The 19,195-nt window shown below is 40.2% G+C and overlaps 1 protein-coding gene and 1 pseudogene across 9 annotated transcripts in view; both read right to left on the bottom strand.

Annotated features, from left to right (window-relative positions):
* ACACA (acetyl-CoA carboxylase alpha) overlaps positions 1 to 19,195 on the bottom strand; it is a 332,443-nt gene that overhangs the window by 56,364 nt on the left and 256,884 nt on the right. For 8 of the 9 annotated variants that reach the window (XM_031657026.1, XM_031657027.1, XM_031657028.1 and 5 more), the window contains 3 exons: positions 14,061 to 14,158; positions 9,481 to 9,601; positions 8,031 to 8,141 (listed from right to left, as the gene is read on the bottom strand). In XM_031657026.1, the coding sequence (XP_031512886.1) occupies positions 8,031 to 8,141; positions 9,481 to 9,601; positions 14,061 to 14,158 (330 nt within the window). Of the gene's footprint in view, positions 1 to 2,226; positions 2,746 to 8,030; positions 8,142 to 9,480; positions 9,602 to 14,060; positions 14,159 to 19,195 lie in introns of those variants that run through there. The other variant, XM_021928272.2, reaches the window with a different exon arrangement.
* LOC110741546 lies at positions 1,706 to 2,450 on the bottom strand (annotated as a pseudogene).

Genomic DNA, 19,195 nt, shown 5'->3' with positions numbered 1-19,195 from the left:
CCTGGCTAATTTTGTATTTTTAGTAGAGACAGGGTTTCACCATGTTGGCCAGGCTGGTCTCATACCACTGACCTCAGGTGATCCGTCTGCCTCTGCCTCCCAAAGTGCTGGGATTACAGGCATGAGCCACCATGCCTGGCAGTTTTTTTTTTTTTTTTTTTTTTAAATCTAAAAGTTCTGTAACTCCAGAAAGTTTGAGCACATTCATAATAGGTTGTCAAACATGATAATTCCTGAGTCTGCATTCAATGCCCCAAACAGGGTCTCAGAGCTTTCACTGTATCCAGAAGCTCTGGACTGGTACTTGCTGTAGGGTCTCCCAAATTCTTAGACTCTAAGCCACCATACATGCATGGGCTCTCTCAGAGTCAGAGGCAACTTCTGTAGTGGAGGTCTGTGTGGCGATTCCACCCTGTAAGATCTCCAAACCAGAGCACTCAGGATTGCTGGCAGGTCACTAAGGCACACTAATAGAGTCAAACATAACCAGGTATAGTTTTCTATCAAATTTGAGGAGTATCAAATGAAAAACAAACAAAACAATCCCCCTAAATGGGGCCAGATTTACCAATATTTTATGTGTGGGGAGGGAGCGCTTGAATATTAGGGAGATCTGTCCATTGAGCAATACTTTCTGAGGACTCATTCATAATGCTAAAGCAAGGATTACTCAGAAAGGAAGTTAAAATGCCCTCTTTAGAAAGGAGAGTGATCCCATCTGGAGCTATGGGAGTACAGGGACTGTCTATTGTGAAAATAGGTAGTTAGGGACTTTTAAAAATGCAAATTGCTAGACTGATCCTTAGAGTGATTATGAGCTATTGTATCAACAAGTCCTTGGGGACTCTTGTAGACAGATGACTGACATATATACTACCCTGTCATGACCGAACATCGTGCCTCTCACGTTAATGGCTTTCCAAAGAGCATTGATTGTCGTTAGATACATCTATTGGGAAAGTCAATACATGAATGTACTGCCAAGTGAGGACTGTCATCTAACATTTTCTTGAAGGAATTTTTGCCTTCAAAGAATCAGAAAGTATAGAGAATAATGTGTTTGTATTTCCTTTCCAGAACCAGGTAAGAAATTGCAATGAGAGGAACCCTAAATGCACCTTAGAGAAGACTATGGCAGTGCCAATGTTTTACCTATTTTGGCTCATTTAATTCTCACGACGACTCTGGTACATAGATACTATTATTATCCCCTCTTTTACAGTTAATAAAACTGTAACCCAGAGAGGTTAAATAAATTGCCCGAGGTCACACAACTAGTAGGTGGCGGAGCCAAGAATTAAACCTAGGCAGCCTGGCTCCAGCCTCCCCATGCTCATAACATCTTTTTTTTTTTTAAACTAATTTTAAAAAAATGTATTTACTTAGAAGCATTCAGAATGCCAACAAAACAGCTGCAACCTTTTTTTTTTTTTTTTTTTTTCAATTACAGAGTGGTATTCAGTTAACAGAACAATTGTTTCATATAAGCTGCATCAGAGACAATTGAAAATGAAAAAACTACTCTCCCCATATATAACTTACTTGTGCTGTACACCAATGAGAACCTGCTTTAAATTTTTATGCCAATTTACAACCCCTATACTATACCAGGCAAGGTTAGTGGCTATGAAAATACCACCAGGACAGGGCTATCTAAAGACACATTTGGTAGTGTGTTAACTATACAAAAGAAGACACCATACAGTTTTTAAAAATTCTTACACAGCCTTACATTTCAATTTTTTTCTTTAAAAGGAGTGAGTTGTATACAGGGGGGTTAAATGCTTTATAGACATGAAAAAATCTGTGCTAGAAGCAACTTATTCATCATCATCATCTTCATCTTCCTCCTCCTCATCCTCTTCATCTTCCTTCTTTTTCTTGCTTTTTCAGCCTTGACAACTCCCTTTTTTGCTGCATCAGGCTTTCCTTTAGCTCAATATGTAGCAGTATCCTTTCGTATTTTTCCTTCAGCTTCGCAGGCTTCTTTTCATAAGGCTGCTTGTCATCTGCAGCAGTGTTATTCCACATGTCTCCCAGTTTCTTCGCAATATCACCAATGGACAGGCCAGGATGTTCTCCTTTGATTTTTGGGTGATACTCAGAATACAACAGCAAGAAGGCCAAAGGAGACCTCTTGGGTGCATTGGAATCCTTGAACTTCTTTTTTGTCTCCCCTTCAGGAGGGATATAGGTTTTCATTTCTCTTTCGTAATGGATCTTGTCTGCCTTTGCCATATCTTCAAATTTTCCCTTCTGTTTAGCAGACATGGTCTTCCACCTCTCTGAGCACTTCTTAGAAAACTGAGAAGTTGACTGAAGCATCTGGATGCTTCTTCTTATGCTCCTCCCAACAAGTTTGCATAAAAAATGCATATGACAACATCTTGCCTCTAGGCTTCTTAGGATCTCCTTTGCCCATGTTTAGTTATTTTTCCTCAGCAAGGCACAGAGTCGCCCAGTGCCCTTCTGGCTCTCACTTGTCCCGGCGCTGTCTCTATCATAACCTCTTTAAGTTATGTGAAAGTTACAACGTTGCCCGCCCCACAGTGAGAGCTAAGTAATCTCTCCTTCCCTTCTTGAGCGTCCATGACTTTCACGTTGTATGTCACAGAGTCATGGGTGAGCATGGAGACTGTACAGTGCAGGTTCCTGGTGTAACAGACAATTCCCACTCATGAGAGGAACTCTGGTACTGTGCCCAACAGAGTCAGCTATGACAACTTCACATTTCATACTGCATAGCTGCAGAAAAATACGTATATGAGAACCAGAGAGAAATGTAACTTACTTGCACCAAGTCTCAAAAGCAAGATTAGCAGAATTAGCCCCCCTACCAAACTAACGGCCCTAGTCATACCCATCACATAATTTCTTTTTTCTTGCAGATTTAGTGAAAATAGGGTCCTGATCTCGCTAAGGGAGATGACAGTATAGGATATTTTTTTCTAAAACAGAAGCAGAGCTTTAAAATACAAGAAAGTCACATATCATCTCCTGGTGAATCTATCACTGCCTTTGGCATATGCCTTACCTTCACAGGCAGTTAATGTCCAGAGGACAACCATAAACTGCATATTCTTATTTCTCTGGATACAGAATGTGCTCTCTCTCCCCAAGTCTGGGGCAATGGATTGAGAGCTAGTAGGCTCCAGTATACATCAGTGTTCCTTTACAATACTAGTTCTTCCAGCTTATCTGTCACCTAACACTATGTTAAACATAGTAATACTTTTAACAGGAAAGGGAGGAAAAAAAATAAAAAGGAAACTGAAAGGAAGAGTGGTGGGGGTGGGGGAAGTGAGTATGATCATCTCTGCAAATGTCCAGTGGCACATAGACTTAAGAGTTTATGACTCTGCAATCATCTCAGCTCCTTAAGGGTGTATCTTTACCAGTTCCCCAAGTACACAGGTTACTGCCTTTGCCAGGACAGCATGACTCCCTTCAAGCAGGGTAATCTGCCACGCACATCAGGTCTGCCACGCAGTGAGGCATTTTAAGGAATCTGTCACCCACAGCCTACAATTCCGAGAGTTAGGATCTGCTACCTTGAGCGACATGAAATAGCAAGCCCCTAGAAACTTCTCTTCTTAATGTCATCATTCTCACGACATTTGGACAAACAGGAAAACAACCAGACCACCTTCTTTTAGGCTTTACAGACCACTAAGCAAAGAGGCCTGAGCTTTCTTCAATGAAACTTAGGGACATGAAAGTTCATGTTCTGACCCTGATCTAGTCTCTGTCAATGAAACTAAGTCACTTTCCTTTCTATTGGTTTTGTCTTCCTGTCTACGAAATATAGCCCTGATACCATTAACCCATTCCAGAAGATAGCAAGGAACCAGACAGATATTCTTGATTGAATTTCAAGTAAACCCCCTTGGGCTGCTTCTAATCACCAGCCTACTGCCTTTAGTTCTAATATCAAATGTCAATAAAATCCAGATACTACATCTCTTCTCAATTTGGGTAATATTTTGAATATTTTACAAATAACTGCAGGCAACAAAGCAAGATAGACATGGAAAGAAGATATACAAATAGTGAGTTCACAGGGGGAAAAGGATAAAAATACAAAGGTGGGAAGCACTTCCTGGTTTTGGAATAAAGACACAGTGGCAAAGGATGGCGTCCATGAATAAAACATGTAAGTATACAGAAAAACCACCAAAAGTAAAAAAACAGGAAAACACCAGAAAATATTTATTTTATATGAAGGTTACTACTGTTGGCTATAAAAAGAAATCCTTTAAAAAGTAAGAGTCTTTGGAAGCAAAAGATAGGAAGGTGTAAACTAATTAAAAACAGGCTAGCGACAGGCAACATCATGTGTATGCCGAGATGGAGTATAGCCATAAAAGCCTGGCGCACACATGCAGTGTATTAGGTTGAAAATGCATGTCTCTTCAGCTTCATATCTATTAAAGGAACAAACAATTTACAGGTTGCTGCATTATGGGAGTATGATATGTGGAGTGTCAATCTTTTCTCTTCAAACTGAAGCATGTTAAGTAAAATCAATGATGGGGTTTGTGGGGTAGGGGAAGAAAGGGGAAAAGCAGGGAGAAAGTAAGTTTTTAAAAATCTCTGCCTCAGCAAAAGTTTTCATTACAATTTTAGACAAATGATCCCTGTGTCCTTCTCCCTTGCTGCCTGGGGCTCCATGCTATTTCTATGCAAATAACAACCTCGTGGTTTATATCTTATTATTTCCACCGGAGCTGCAGCGACATGACCTGAGACATGTAAGAGGTGGGGGTGGGGGGGGGGGGGGGGAGCGGGGGGGTTGGAGAGTAGACAGAAAGAGAGAGAGAGAGTGGGAGGGGGAGGGGGACAGAGGTAGAGAGAGAGAGAGAGAGGGTGTTCACTCAAGTGTGAAAAAATATTGTCAGGAGTGAGCATCAAGAACAAAAAAAAAAAATTGCAGGGATAACGTGTTTATTTCAGTCCCCCCTAAAACCCCCCAACCCCCCCTTCCTGCAAACCAGCACCTTTTAAAATTCATTGGGCATCAGGCGATCATGCACAATCCATCTGCTTTCACTTTATCATTTGCATTTCATGCCTCCTGGCTTTTGATGTGCTGATACTTTGATGCAGTCAGCAGACGCGCATTATCATTATTTCAATTTTCAAAGGGGTCAACGGGATCGGCACTTGCACACACAAGATTTTTCCCCCTACAACCTCTGAACACCCTCACTCCTTATTCTTCACCCCAATGTTTAACATAAAGGATGAAGACTCAAAAAGGTGGGGGTCAAATATTTACAATCTAAGACTGTATATAGGCTTGCATATGTCTCCTACATTTCCACTTTACACAGGTACATACTATGAGCACCAAGGCTTAAGAAAGGAGGCTCTACAATGTTTCAAATACACAAAGACTTTCTCACACATGGACACTCAGGGAGGCACACAGACAGAGAAAGAGGGGGATCCATATGCAAGACACAGACACAAAGAGACAGAAAGATCAGCACCCACACGGAAAGAGACATGCACTCAGGGTGACTTGCACACACCCAGAGTACACAATACAGAGAGATACCTACAGAAAGAAAGGCAAACAGAGATGAAGAAAGACACCAGCACACACAAAGGCAACACGCACAAGGAGTTAGTCAGAGGAAGCCATCTGAGCATGGTAGTTTCCTTTTTCATACCTGATAGGCAAAGGGGCTGATAGGACAGTCTGAATGAATTTGCATGAAATCGGGTGTCTTCAGCAGCACAGCTGTATACTTAAGAGGAGCTGACATGAAGATAGTGAAGCAGGCAGAGCAACATTAGGTAACCTCTGTATCTGATCACTCCCTTCAGCTAAAAACAATCATGTCCTTTTAGAAGTGAGCGTTGTTTGGTAAGTTAAAGCTATAGCTTTATTTGTCTTTCACCCTGTAACTAAGCTTTTCTTTTAACAAGCAGCCCTGTAAGCTATGAAGGTGAATATAATGAATTTGATTAGAACAATTCAGTCAGATTTTAAGAAATCAATCTCTAATGTCTCTTCATGGCACAAATGAAATTCAACTAGCAAGTTTTCAAGCAAAACAAAACCAAAAACCCAACATCTGCTTTTTGTAATATTCTTTGTATACAATATAGTATCAGGGAAGGGGGGAGAAAGAAACTCAATATAAGAAGATACATTTCAGAAATTAGCTCTCTGACTGGGTATGGGAACATCATGGAAATATAGGTTTTTTAAGTACCATTATCTATGAGAACAGAATTTTTAAAATCTTTCAAACATTCTGTTCTCATAGATAATGGTACCTAAAATTATCTTCAGCATTCATCAATATCTCATCCTAAGAAGGTATCCAAAAGAGCAACTTAAAAAAAAACAACCTTAAGACTCTCAGCAGTTTCTCCCACTGCAATAATAATCTTTAATAGTAGTGGTTCATAACCTTTATTTCCAGGCTACTCTCCAAAAAGGGAGGAAGACAGCCAAGTTCGCCACTGTTAGCACTGCTGTGCCGTTCCTTGGTGAGAAAAAGCAAGCCCAGAGGAGGATACAGAGTTTATATGAATGCAGAGAGCAAGCTGATCACATCAAATGATTCCTCTAATTTCTGACATCCACAAAATCTAATTAAACCAATGGAATTTTCAACTTTTTCCTAAATGGGAATGATAGAACACTTAATTCTTATCTTTACACTTGAAAGTCAAGACTTGATAAAAAGTTCCCGCAAGTAGAGCAAATGTAATATCCGATACAATTTAGTACGTGTATTAACTCCATAAGCTCAATCACCAAATCATGTTAGAGAGAGGAACGGGAAACTGAAATTTTAGCTCAATCACCAAATCATGTTAGAGAGAGGAACGGAAATTGAAATTTTAATGCGGGCCAACACTTTTCACCAAGAACTAGGTACTTTTTTTTTTTTTTTTTAAGAAATGGGGTCTTACTATGTTGTCCAGGCTGGATTCAAACTCCTGGGTTCAACCTCTCCTCCTGCTTCAGCCTCCTGAGTAGCTGGGAATCTAGGCATGTCCAGTAGAACTCGGTACTTTTACTTATGTTTTCTCATTTGAGCTCCACATTATTTAAAGGTTTAAATTATTATCCCCCTTTGACAGATAAGAAAGCTGAGGAGTTGAGAGGTTATATAAGTTGCACAAGGGCAGTCAGTCTCAGACTATTCCATTACATTTTTCTGGCCCTGAGGAGAAAATAATTTTCCTATGCTTGCAAAGGTGTCAGAACTGCACTGTCCTTTATATATTCAGGTATTCTTAGATAGTTTTCACTCTTACGAACAGTGACTGCAACCATCCATTTTTCCCCCCTTGGAAAAGCCCTTGTAAAGTTGGATTTTAAAAGTACAAACCTTTCTTTGGAAGGGAAGATAAATCTTTATGCATACTCTTTCCCAGTAATCCATCCATGCATCCATTCACCCATCTTCCCACTCAATATTTGCCAAATATTTCTTCTATATACAAGAGACCACCATCGGTGCCCTTATCGAGAGGTGTATTTACAGATTTCACAAAATCATTAAAACTTCATAGTCTCAACACCTAGGCCAGTACCTAATTCATAATGTAGGTCTGAAATGGGAACTAGCACAGCTGGAATCAGAGACAGCTCAATGTCTGAGTACAGATCTCCTCACATCTTTTACTAATAGATTAAGAAAAAGAGAGGAGAGGAGGGACAAAACAGAAGCGTTCAATTAATTCTGTCTTTCCACAATGACACTGAAACGTTAAGTGCTTTGGAGCAGTGGTTTTATATAGTTTGTTCACTAACATATACATAGGGCTTGGAACAGTGCCTAGAAAACAGTAAGTACTCAAAATAGTTGAGAAATGAAATAAATGAATGAATGAATAAAAAGGCAAGCAAGTCAATGGGCAGAAAAGATGGAGGGAGAGGGGAAGAGATAGACTGAGGAAGGCATGGATTGAACTGCTTCCTTCCAATCAGGATCTTGAATTAAGAATTCACAAAATAATCTTCAATCAGCTATGTAAACTTCTTCAAAACCCTAAAAACTTACTTTGTTGAGGGCTCCAGCTCCTGTTAGAATTAAGTGAGAATTCTCAACCTGGATGGTTCTCTGTCCCAGCCGGACAAGGTAAGCCCCAATCCCAATGGCCCGGCACGTCACCTTAAAAAATAAATTCTACATGTCACATATTTATGTCCTCTCTGAAGCTGTAAGAACTAAGGCATAGATAAGTAAAATCCAAATTAACAGAAATAAACATTGCTTTTTATGAAGTCTGTTTGATAACAACACACACAAAAAAATTTCATGGTCAAAGAAAAGAAAATACAATGATGCAAAATTCAGGCTGCGTGCAAGGACTCATGCCTATCATCCTAGCACTTTGGGAATCTGAGGTGGGCGGATCGCTTGAGCCCAGGAGTTCAAGACCACCTTGGGGCTAGGCGAGGAAGCTCACACCTGTAATCCCGGCACTTTGGAAGGCTGAGGCGGATGAATTACTTGAGGTCAGGAGTTTGAGACCAGCCTGGCCAACAAGGTGAAACCCTGTCTCTAGTAAAAATACAAAAATTATCTGGGCATCGTGGCACGTGCCTATAATCCCAGCTACTCGGGAGGCCAAGGCAGGAAAACCATTTGAACCCGGCAGGTAGAGGTTGCAGTGAGCTGAGATCACACCACTGCACTCTAGCCTGGGCAACAGAGTGAGACTCTGTCTCAAAAAAAAAAAAAGACCAACTTGGGCAAAATAGCGAGACCCCCATCACTACAAAAAATTTAAAAATTAGCTGGAGGTGGTGGCACATGCCTGTAGTCCTAGCTACCTGGAAGCTGAGGTAGGAGGATCACTTCAGCCCAGGGGGTAGAGGCTGCAGTGAGCTATGATTGCACCACTGTACTCTTGCTTGGGTGATAGAGTAAGACCCTGTCTCTTAGAAAAAAGAAAGAGCGGCTGGGTATGGTGGCTTGCCTGTACTCCCAGCACTTTTGGAAGCCGAGGCGGGTGGATCACGAGGTCAAGAGATTGAGACCATCCTGGCCAACATGGTGAAACCCCGTCTCTATTAAAAATACGAAAATTAGCTGGGCATGGTGGCACGCGCCTGTAGTTCCAGCTACTCAGGAGGCTGAGGCAGGAAAATTGCTTGAACGCGGGAGGCGGAGGTTGCAGTGAGCTGAGATCACGCCATTGCACTCCAGCCTGGTGACAGGGCAAGACTCTGTCTCAAAAAAAAAAAAAAAAAAAAAAAAAGGAAAAGAGAAGAAAGGAAGAAAATAAAAAGAAGTTAAACTAAAAGCTAAAACAAAGTACTGGGTTTATTTGAAAAATTCAGTTATTTATATTATCCTATCTTCCTATTATCATGTGTGATTAAAATAAAACTGTAGACACACAATCTTCAAGAATCATTTGGGACAGAACAGCAGTGATAAGAGAAAAAATAAACCTAGCTACACAGCTAACTCTTCAAAAATTTCACATTCTGGAAAGATTTACCAGGCTGATGGTAATGATCTCATTATAGGCCAATGAGGATTCTCCAGCAATCATTCCAGAACCTCGAAGGTTCTCAGGTCCAATTCCCTCTTCTTTCCCAATAATATCTGTTATCTTGTACCTATTGGATATGGCCATGTCAAATTACGAAGGTTAAACACAGTAACAACAAGCCATTAAAATAATAATCACCATTAAAAGTCTGCTAAAAGTGCATTGAAAGCTTATATTTAATACCAGGGCTTTATGTGCTTCCTTTTATACTCTTCATTTATATGTATTTCCTTCTTAGCTTGGGCCTATTTTACCTGGAAGCAATATGGCTTAATAGGAAGAGCGAAATCTGGAATTAAGCAGATAGACTTTTTTTTTTTTGAGACGGAGTCTCGCTCTATTGGCAGGCTGGAGGGCAGTGGCATGATCTCGGCTCACTGCAATCTCCGCCTCCCGGATTCAAGCAATTCTCCTGCCTCAGCCTCCCGAGTAGCTGGGAATACAGGTGTGTGCCACCATGCCCAGCTAATTTTTGTATTTTTAGTAGAGACAGGGTTTCACCATGTTGGCCAGGATGGTCTCAATCTCTTGACCTTGTGATCCGCCCGCCTCGGCCTCCCAAAGTGCTGGGATTATAGGCGTGAGCCACCATGCCCAGCCAAGCAGAGAGATTTAAATCCTTGCTCTGATACACGCAGGAGTGTGACTCTAAAGATAATAATAACTTCTACAAAATGGGAATAATAATATCTACCTCTAAGGGTTGACAAGAAAGTTAAATTAAAGCAAACAAGGAGAAGGTTTGACGTTATAGATGGCCCTCAGATTTTAGATGCCCTCGCTTATTTTCTAGAACAAATTTTTTAAAAGCAAGGTCAATGTATATCTCTGTAATGAGCAACAGGCATCATATGAACAATTTTAGACAATTTTACATAGGAAGAGAATATCCAAACAGAGTGGTAGGGAGAATGAATGCTCAGCTTAGTTTCTCAAGTCAAAAATCCTCTTCTAAGGTGGGATGAAACGAAGGTCAAAATACTGAACTCTCATTCCTGCTCCTTCATAAATATCAAATATATACACAAGGGTCCCTGGATATGTCCTCTGGAGGGGCAGGTGGAATGTGTGTAGAAGTGAAATGCTGACCAAGTTGTCCAGAAAGCATCCTGTGGATCTAGTGGGAGTCACTCATCTGTCTTCCTGGCAGGGGATTAGGAGTGATAGCTGATAATGGGAAATGGGAGATGGGGAATGTAACTAATAAAAGAAAGGAAAAATACAAAGTTGAAAGTAGAGATGGGCATATATTATTTATTGTTCCACCTATACCCAGAAGGCTTGGCAGTGGGCATAGTTTTATAAATTGAAATAATAAATAAGTACCCCATAGTGGCTCTTAAAATACTTCCTCCTGGCCCCATATTTTCCTGCTCCCTTCTTCATTTCCAGCCCTCCATCAATTCTTTTTCTTTGCCCTTGCTGTTGATCTGTGACTTTGCATCTCTGCTTCCCAGATTCTGCTGTCTTTCTATTTTTAGCCTCTCCTAATATCCAATAATTTCCCAGTTCTTCCTTTTGTTCTGTATCTAGACTCTGTCCTAAAGTTATATCAGAAATGAAGCTACTGTCCCTTAAGGGGGTTAATTAACTACATTAATCGTATATGTGTGTGTGTGTGCCTGCTCGTATAAGGTCCATATAGTCGTAAATATTCAAGGACCCAGCCAGATTTGCCTGTAACAAACTCAATATTCATAGATTCCAGAAATGAAGAGTTAAAAAATATCATAGGGGAAAAATCCCATTCAGAGTAGCAAGAAAAAATGCAAACTATTTAGAAATAAGCATGAAGAAATTGGCAGAATCTCACCATAACCATATTGTGCCCCAAGGCACCATGATGAACTCCCAGAAGCATTACAAGATATTTTAAATTTTTGGGAGAAGCACTATTATATGTGATATCTGTGACCCTATGTGAACTACTAGCTTTAGATAGTTCAGAGTAGTTCACAGTTTGTTAGAATAGTGCTACATTCCTTTTGAAAATGTCCTGTCTTTGCAAAGCTAGATTTTTGAAGTTTCTGTGAAAACTCAATGAAGAACAAGAAAGGTGGGTGGCTATATCCAAGCTGATTCCAAGGTTTGAGATGTTATGCTGACACAAATATCTCATTAGTAAGTAACTGTAATTATTTAAGAATAAATTTTTTCAATTTATGTATATAATTTTTTCAAATGATTATTAAGTTATTAGGACACAAATACTTATTGTTTAACTACCTAATAAGCAGAAATATTAAGTGTATCTTATACTCTAGGGGTGCTATGAAAAAATTACTGAAACACTAAGGATGCGATGAACCAAGAAAGTTTGGGAACCTCTGGCAAAACCTATATGAAGAAAACTACAAAACGTAAAAACAAAACAAAACAAAAAAACCACTCATACAAATGGAAAAACATACCATGTCTCTTTTTGGGGAAAGTTAGTATTATGAAGATGCCAGTTCTTAAATTAATGTGTAAACTCAATGCAATCTGAATCAAAATCATTATGAAAACTTTTTTGGAATTAGAAAAACATGAGCCTCAAGCCAAACACAGTGGCTTGCACCTGTAATCCCAGCTACTTGAGAGGTTGAGGTGGGAGGATTGAGGTCAGGAGTTCGAGACCAGCCTGGGGAACGTAGCAATATTCTATCTCGGAAAAAAAAAAAAAAAAAAAAAAAAATTAGCTGGGCGTGACAGCGCCTGTCTATAGTCCCAGTTGCTTGGGAGGCTGACATGGGACAATCTCTTAAGCTCAGGAGTTTGAGGGTTCAGTGACCTATGATCACACCACTGCATCCCAGCCTGTGCAACAGAGTGAAACCCTGTCTCTAAAAACAAAAAACAAAAACCCTCTACATTAAAAAAAGCAAAAGTAGCCAATAATACTTGAGGAAAAATTTAAAATGTGAGAAAATTTGTCCCACTAGAATAGTTTAAATACTGTGGTATTAGCCCAAGAGTAGACAGAACAAAAAAACACAAAAAAATAAATTTTCAGTAAATAGTATTAGGGCAATGAACTTTTTTTTCTTTTTTTTTCTTTTTTTTGAAATGGAGTCTTGCTCTGTCACCCAGGCTGGAGTGCAGTGGTGTCATCTCAGCTCACTGCAACCTCCACCTCCTGGGTTCAAGCAATTCTTCTGCCTCAGCCTCCCAAGTAGCTGGGACTACAGGCATGCATCACCAGGCCTGGCTAATTTGTGTATTTTTAGTAGAGATAAGGTTTCTCCATGTTGGCCAGGCTGGTCTCGCACTCCTGACCTCAGGCTATCTGCCTGCCTCAGCCTCCCAAAGTGCTGGGATTACAGGCCTGAAACTCCACACCTGGCCGAGCAATTAACATTCTTAAAAATACTTGCAGATAGATTATATGAAAATGTTCAACTTCACTGGGAGTCAAAAATACAAGTTAAAATAACAATTGCCGTTTTTATTCCATTTTATTATTTGACAATAATCAATGTTGGCAGGGGTGAAGAAAAATTAAAGAGGGAAACAAATCCTATTCTATACTGCTGACAGGAATGCAAATCTTGGGAAGGCAATTTAAAATTATTTTTTAAAACCCTTTAAAATTGACTTTTTGACCTGTAATTTCACTTCTAGAAATCAAGCAAAAAGGGATGATCAGAGCTTTTAATTCCTAAAAGTTTATGTGAAATTTATATAAATGTCCCTTAAGGGGGTTCAGCCCAGGGATGTGAAAAATTAGAAATAGTCTGAATGTTCAAATATATTTATTATAATAAAATACTATGTAGCCATTAAGCATCCTATTCTTAAATAATGTTTTAAGAATACAGGAAATTTTCCCAAAAATAGTTTTTAGTGAGGCCGGGCGCGGTGGCTCAAGCCTGTAATCCCAGCACTTTGGGAGGCCGAGGCGGGTGGATCACAAGGTCAGGAGATCGAGACTATCCTGGCTAACATGGTGAAACCCCGTCTCTACTAAAAATACAAAAAACTAGCCGGGCGCGGTAGCGGGCGCCTGTAGTCCCAGCTACTTGGGAGGCTGAGGCGGGAGAATGGCGTGAACCCGGGGGGCGGAGCTTGCAGTGAGCCGAGATCGCGCCACTGCACTCCAGCCTGGGAGACACAGTGAGACTCCGTCTCAAAAAAAAAAAAAAAAATAGTTTTTAGTGAAAAGGATAAATTATAAAAGAAATTCTTGTTATAATCTCAATCACATAGAAAAAAGATAAGTCTACAGAAAAGACAGCAAGAGTATAATATAAATTCATAATTGTGGCCTGAAGGTAGGATTGTGGCTAATTTTTATTTTTTTCTTCATAATTGTTTACATGTTTCAGTTTTTCTAAAATGACTTAAGTATTATAAACGTCAAAACTTCAATCAATAATAAGGTTCTTCAGCTAATAAGTGGTAGAGCTGGATATAAACCTAAGACATCTAGATTATGTTATCTTCAGTGTTCTTCAAGGTTATGAACAGCCGTACAATAAGGAAAAAAATACCATATTCTCCTTTCTTTAGTCATGACCAAATTATTCCAATACATATATACCTACCTGGATTCTCCTTCATCCTCCACGTGTTCACAATGGACAGAGTTGAGAGCACTGACTCTCTTATAATCTTGAGGGGTCAGATATAAATACCTGTATCCCTGTGAAGCACAAATAGTTTTTAACTCATTATTGGCCATTGTCATATAACCAGAAGATACAGCAAAGCATACATAATGAAGCTTGTTCCACAGCTAGCTTTAAATTGCCACATCACTTCTTAGGTTTACTGTCTAATACAATACTAGCACAGACAGTCCTCCTTTGAAAGATGGAAGTGCCTATTTTTTCAGTCACTAACTGTCCTTGAGACAAGATACCTTATAGCTGCAATTCTAAGTATATTCCATTCATTCCATTTTCTCTTTTTTTTTTGAGACGGAGTCTCGCTCTGTCGCCCACACTGGAGTGCAGTGGTGCAATCTCGGCTCACTGCAAGCTCCGCCTCCTGGGTTCACGCCATTCTCCTGCCTCAGCCTCCCGAGTAGCTGGGACTACAGGAACCCGCCACCTCGCCTGGCTAATTTTTTGTATTTTTAGTAGAGATGGGTTTTCACCATGTTAGCCAGGATGGTCTCGATCTCCTGACCTCATGATCCACCCACCTCAGCCTCCCAAAGTGCTGAGATTACAGGTGTGAGCCACCGTGCCCAGCCTCATTTCATTTTCAACAGGGTTAAAGGGTCATTTTCTGATCTTTAGTGACATCTCTATTAAAGATATCAACATGAAATTGAAGAATTGTGTGAATTACTGTTTTTCACTCTCTCAAATCCACAGGATCATCAAAATAAATACAAGCAAGGGATAACAGAGAACTGCAAATCTAGGAGATTCAATATTAAAATCAGAAGTCTATACAGTGCTAATAGTGAACACTGAACTCAGATCTTTTGTTTCTTCAATAAACAACTCCTAATGCGCATTTACATTTAAACAATTATACTAACATTTTATAATTGATTTATATGTATCTATACACACATCCACATACAAAATAGAGTTACATGGTATATGTGTTTAACTTAAGTGAATTAGTCACTCAGTCAAAAAAATAAGTAAACACAGGGAAGCATTTAAAATACTATGAGAAATTATGCCCACCATTTAACTCAATAAATGTATGTCCCACAGTGAGCATAACATGGAAAAGACATAAATCTGCAATTGGTCTTGCATGATTTGTGTTGAGAATGCCTGATAGCACTGAGTGTCATTAGTACGTCAGTCAGTACACATTTACTGAGTGCCTATTATGTACAAGGTACTATTCTAGGCACTGGAAAAACAGGAATTAACAAAAATAGACAAGAATTCCTACCCTTATGAAACATACCTCCTACTGGGAAAGCCAGCAAAATACACAAAATAAGTAAAATGTATAATGTTAATGGGAATAATGTTTAACGAAAAAAAAAAAAACGAAAGAGAAGGTAGACAGTCCAACTTTTAGAAAAAATAACCAAGGAAAGCCTCATTGAAAAGTGTCATTTGAGTAAAGACCTAAATGAGCTGAGGCTATGAGACATGAGGATATCTGAGGAAAAAGCATTCTAGGTAGAAGCAACAGCAAGTACAAATGCACTGAGGCATGATGTACTTCGCAGGTTTAAGAAAGCAGAGTCGGGTACAGCCAATATGTGGAATACGGTTGGGGGAGGCTGTAGCAAGAAATGAGGGCAGAGTGGTACTGGAAAGCCAATCTATGTAAGGCCTTGTAGGCAACTATAGGATCTTTGGCTTTTACTTGAATGAATTGGGAAGCTATTAAAGGGTTTTAAGCAGAGAAAAATTTTGTGATCTGATTTCTATTTTAACTGGATCATTCTACCTGGTTTTTTTGTTTGTTTGTTTTTTGTTTTTGAGTAGAGTCTCTTTCTGTCACCCAGGCAGGAGTGCAGTGGTGTGATCTTGACTCACTGCAACCTCTGCCTCCTGGGCTAAAGCAATTCTCCCACCTCAGTTTCCCAAGTAGTTGGGATTACAGGCACCCATCACAATGCTCAGCTAATTTTTATATTTTTAGTAGAGAGAGGGTTTCACCACGTTGGCCAGGCTGTTCTTGAACTCCTGACCTCAAGTTGATCCGTCTGCCTCAGCCTCCCAAAGTGCTGGGATTACAGGCATGAGCATGAGCCACCACACATGGCCTCATTCTACATTCTGTTGAGGACAGACCTTGGGTGGGACTGGGAGCAAGGCCAGAGGCAGGAAGACCAGTTAGGAGGGTACTGCAATATGGAGGTAAGAAGAGTTAGACTACTGCTACTGTTAGTAAGTAGCAGTGGAATTGGATAGAAGCACTCAGATTCTGGATATATTTTAAGGTAGGGATATAAACATGATTTACTGTTTAGATGGATGAATGGGGTGTGGAAGTGAATGTGGGGTGTGCAAGAAAGACAGAAGTCAAGAATAACTCCAAGGTCTTTCACTTGAACAAATGAAACAATAGAGGTACCATCTGTTGAGACAGAGAAGACTGTGGGAAGAACACATTAAAGGAAGATTAGAAGCTACAATTTAGGTAGACATTTAGGCAGATGTAAGTGGAGATGTTGAGTCTGGATATATGAATCTTGTGTTCAGGGGTAAGATATAAATTTGGACATTTATCAGCTTGTACATGAAACTTAAAGCTTTAAAAGACTGGATGAGGCTAGGTGCGGTGGCTCACACCTCTAATTCCTGCACTTTGGGAGGCCAAGCCGGGCAGATCACTTTGAGCTCACGAATTCAAGACCAACCTGGGCAACAGGGCGAAACCCTGTCTCTACAAAAAACAAAAAATTAGCCGAGCTTGCTGGTGCATGGCTGTAGTCCCAGTTACTCAGGAGGCTGAGGCTGGAAAATTGCTTCAACCCAGGAGGTGGAGGATGCAGTGAGCTGTAATCGCACCACTGCACTCCAGCCTGGGCAACAGAGTGAGACCCTATCTCAAAAAAACAGAACAAAACAAAAAGACAGGATGAGGTCACCAAGGGAAGGTAAATAGGAAAAGGAGTAGTCCAGGGACCAAGCCCTTGAATCACTTTTTTCCTTCTACCCTACTTTCTATAATGGCTGTCTTGCCAAACCAACAGGTGAGAGGACATTGAGTCCTAGTGGGGTTGAGAATGGGGAGTCCAGAACTTCTTGTTCCCGCTGCAGCCTCTGTGCTCCTGACATGTCCCCATTCACATTTTTTTTTATAATTTAAAAAACTGGCCAAGCACAGTGGCTAATGCCTATAATCTCAGCATTTGGGGAGGCCGAGGTGGGAGGATCACTTGAGGCCAGGAGTTTGAGACAAGTCTGGGCAACATAGCAAAACCTTGTCTTTATGAAAAATAAAAAAATTAGCTGGGTGTGGTGGTGTGCGCCTGTAGTCCCAGCTACTTGGGAGGTGGAGGTGGGAGGATCACTTGAGCCCAGAAGTTGGAAGACGCAGTAGGCTATGAATGTGCCACTGCACTCCAGCCTGGGTGACAAAGCAGGACACTGTCTCTTAAAAAAAAAGAGATAAAATTAATATAACATAAAATTCAACATTTTGGTTTTTAAAGGTTTTTTTGAGTCTCACTCTGTCACCCAGGCTGAGTGCAATGGCACGATCCTGGTTCACTGCAACCTCTGCCTCCTGCATTCAAGCAATTCTCATGCCTCTCTGCCTCCTGAAAAACTGGGATTACAGACGTGTGCTACCATGACCGGCTAATTTTTTATATTTTAGTAGAGATGGTATTTCGCTATGCTGGCGAGGCTGATCTTGAACTCCTGGCCTCAAGTGATCTGCCTGCCTTGGCCTCCCAAAATGCTGCGTTACAGACGTAAGCCACTGCATCCAGCCAAAATTCACCATTCTGAAATGTATATAACTCAGTAAATTTTAGTATATTCAGATGTTGTGCAACCATTACCACTAATTCCAGAATATTTTCATCAGCCCCAAAAAACCCCCTGTATTGGATCAATTTTCATATTTTAATAAAGTTGTTCTGTGAACTTTATTGAAGTATAATTTACATGCAACAAAATTCATCAGTTTTAAGTGTTATAATGTGATCAGTTATGACAAATGTATGTACTTAAGTAGCCACCACCACAGTCAGAATATAGAGTATTTCCATCATCTCCTGAAATACTCTTATATTTAGAGATGTGAAAGGCAGCAAAGGAAACTGAAAAAGAGGAGCCAGAAATGCAGGAAGATAAAAAGGAGACTTTGGGCTCTTGGAAGCCAACAGAAGAAAGTACTTCAAGGATGAAGGAATGACTGACTGTGTCAAATGCTAATGCTACTGTCAAATAACTAAGGTGAGGACTGAGAATTCACCATAGAATTCAGTAATATGGAATACTGGTGACCCTGACAAAAAGCAGCTACAGTGGAATGATAAGGGTGCAAGCTCAACTGAATTGGGTTCAAGAGGGAATGGGAGAAGAACATCTGGAGACGGCAAGAACAAACAACTCTTTTAAAAACATTTTCCTATAAAAGGAAGGAAGGGAGGGATAGTGACTAGAGGGGTGTTTGTATGCTACAAGGGCTGATACAATACAGAAGGAAAAAGTGCTGATGCATGAAAGAGCAGGGAGAAGTGTTAATCATACACTTAAGTTGGCAAGAAAGGAGATCAAGTGTACAAGAGGAGGGATTGGCTTTAGACAGAAGTAGGAACTGTTCATTCAAAGTGTAGAAGAGAAGGTGAAGAGTAAGGGCACAACGGATGCAGGTACATGGGAGCTTGTAGAAGCTCTCTTCTCATTGTTTCTCTTTTCTTGAATATTGGGAAGCAAGGTCTGACAATATCAGCTGAGTGGGGAGAGGGAAGTAGATGTTAGAGGTTTGAGGGGAGAGATGTGAAACCGTCATCCAGGAGGTTGGTAAGCTTGAATTTAAAGTAAGACCAGTCAACAGAACTGTTTTTTTCTCCATCAAAGTTGAGCTGGGCAGGTGCAGGCATGGAAGCAGAATGGAGAGAATTGGATTTAAACAAGGTTTCTGTAAAGGCACAGAGTAAGCAAAGAGAGAAGCAAGTTGAAGCAAGTTGAGAGAGAAAGTTGAAGGTGTAGAAAAGATGGTGATTATAATGATTAATCAAGGAGTTAACCCTGGAGTTTAAGCTAGATAGGAATGAAATGAGGTGTAAAGAGGG

The sequence above is a fragment of the Papio anubis genome, chromosome 17 (assembly GCF_008728515.1).
Source record: "Papio anubis isolate 15944 chromosome 17, Panubis1.0, whole genome shotgun sequence".
Classification (NCBI taxonomy): Eukaryota; Metazoa; Chordata; class Mammalia; order Primates; family Cercopithecidae; genus Papio; species Papio anubis.
The sequence above is the reverse complement of the archived record's forward strand: the minus strand, read 5'-3'. Positions and strand labels throughout refer to the sequence as shown.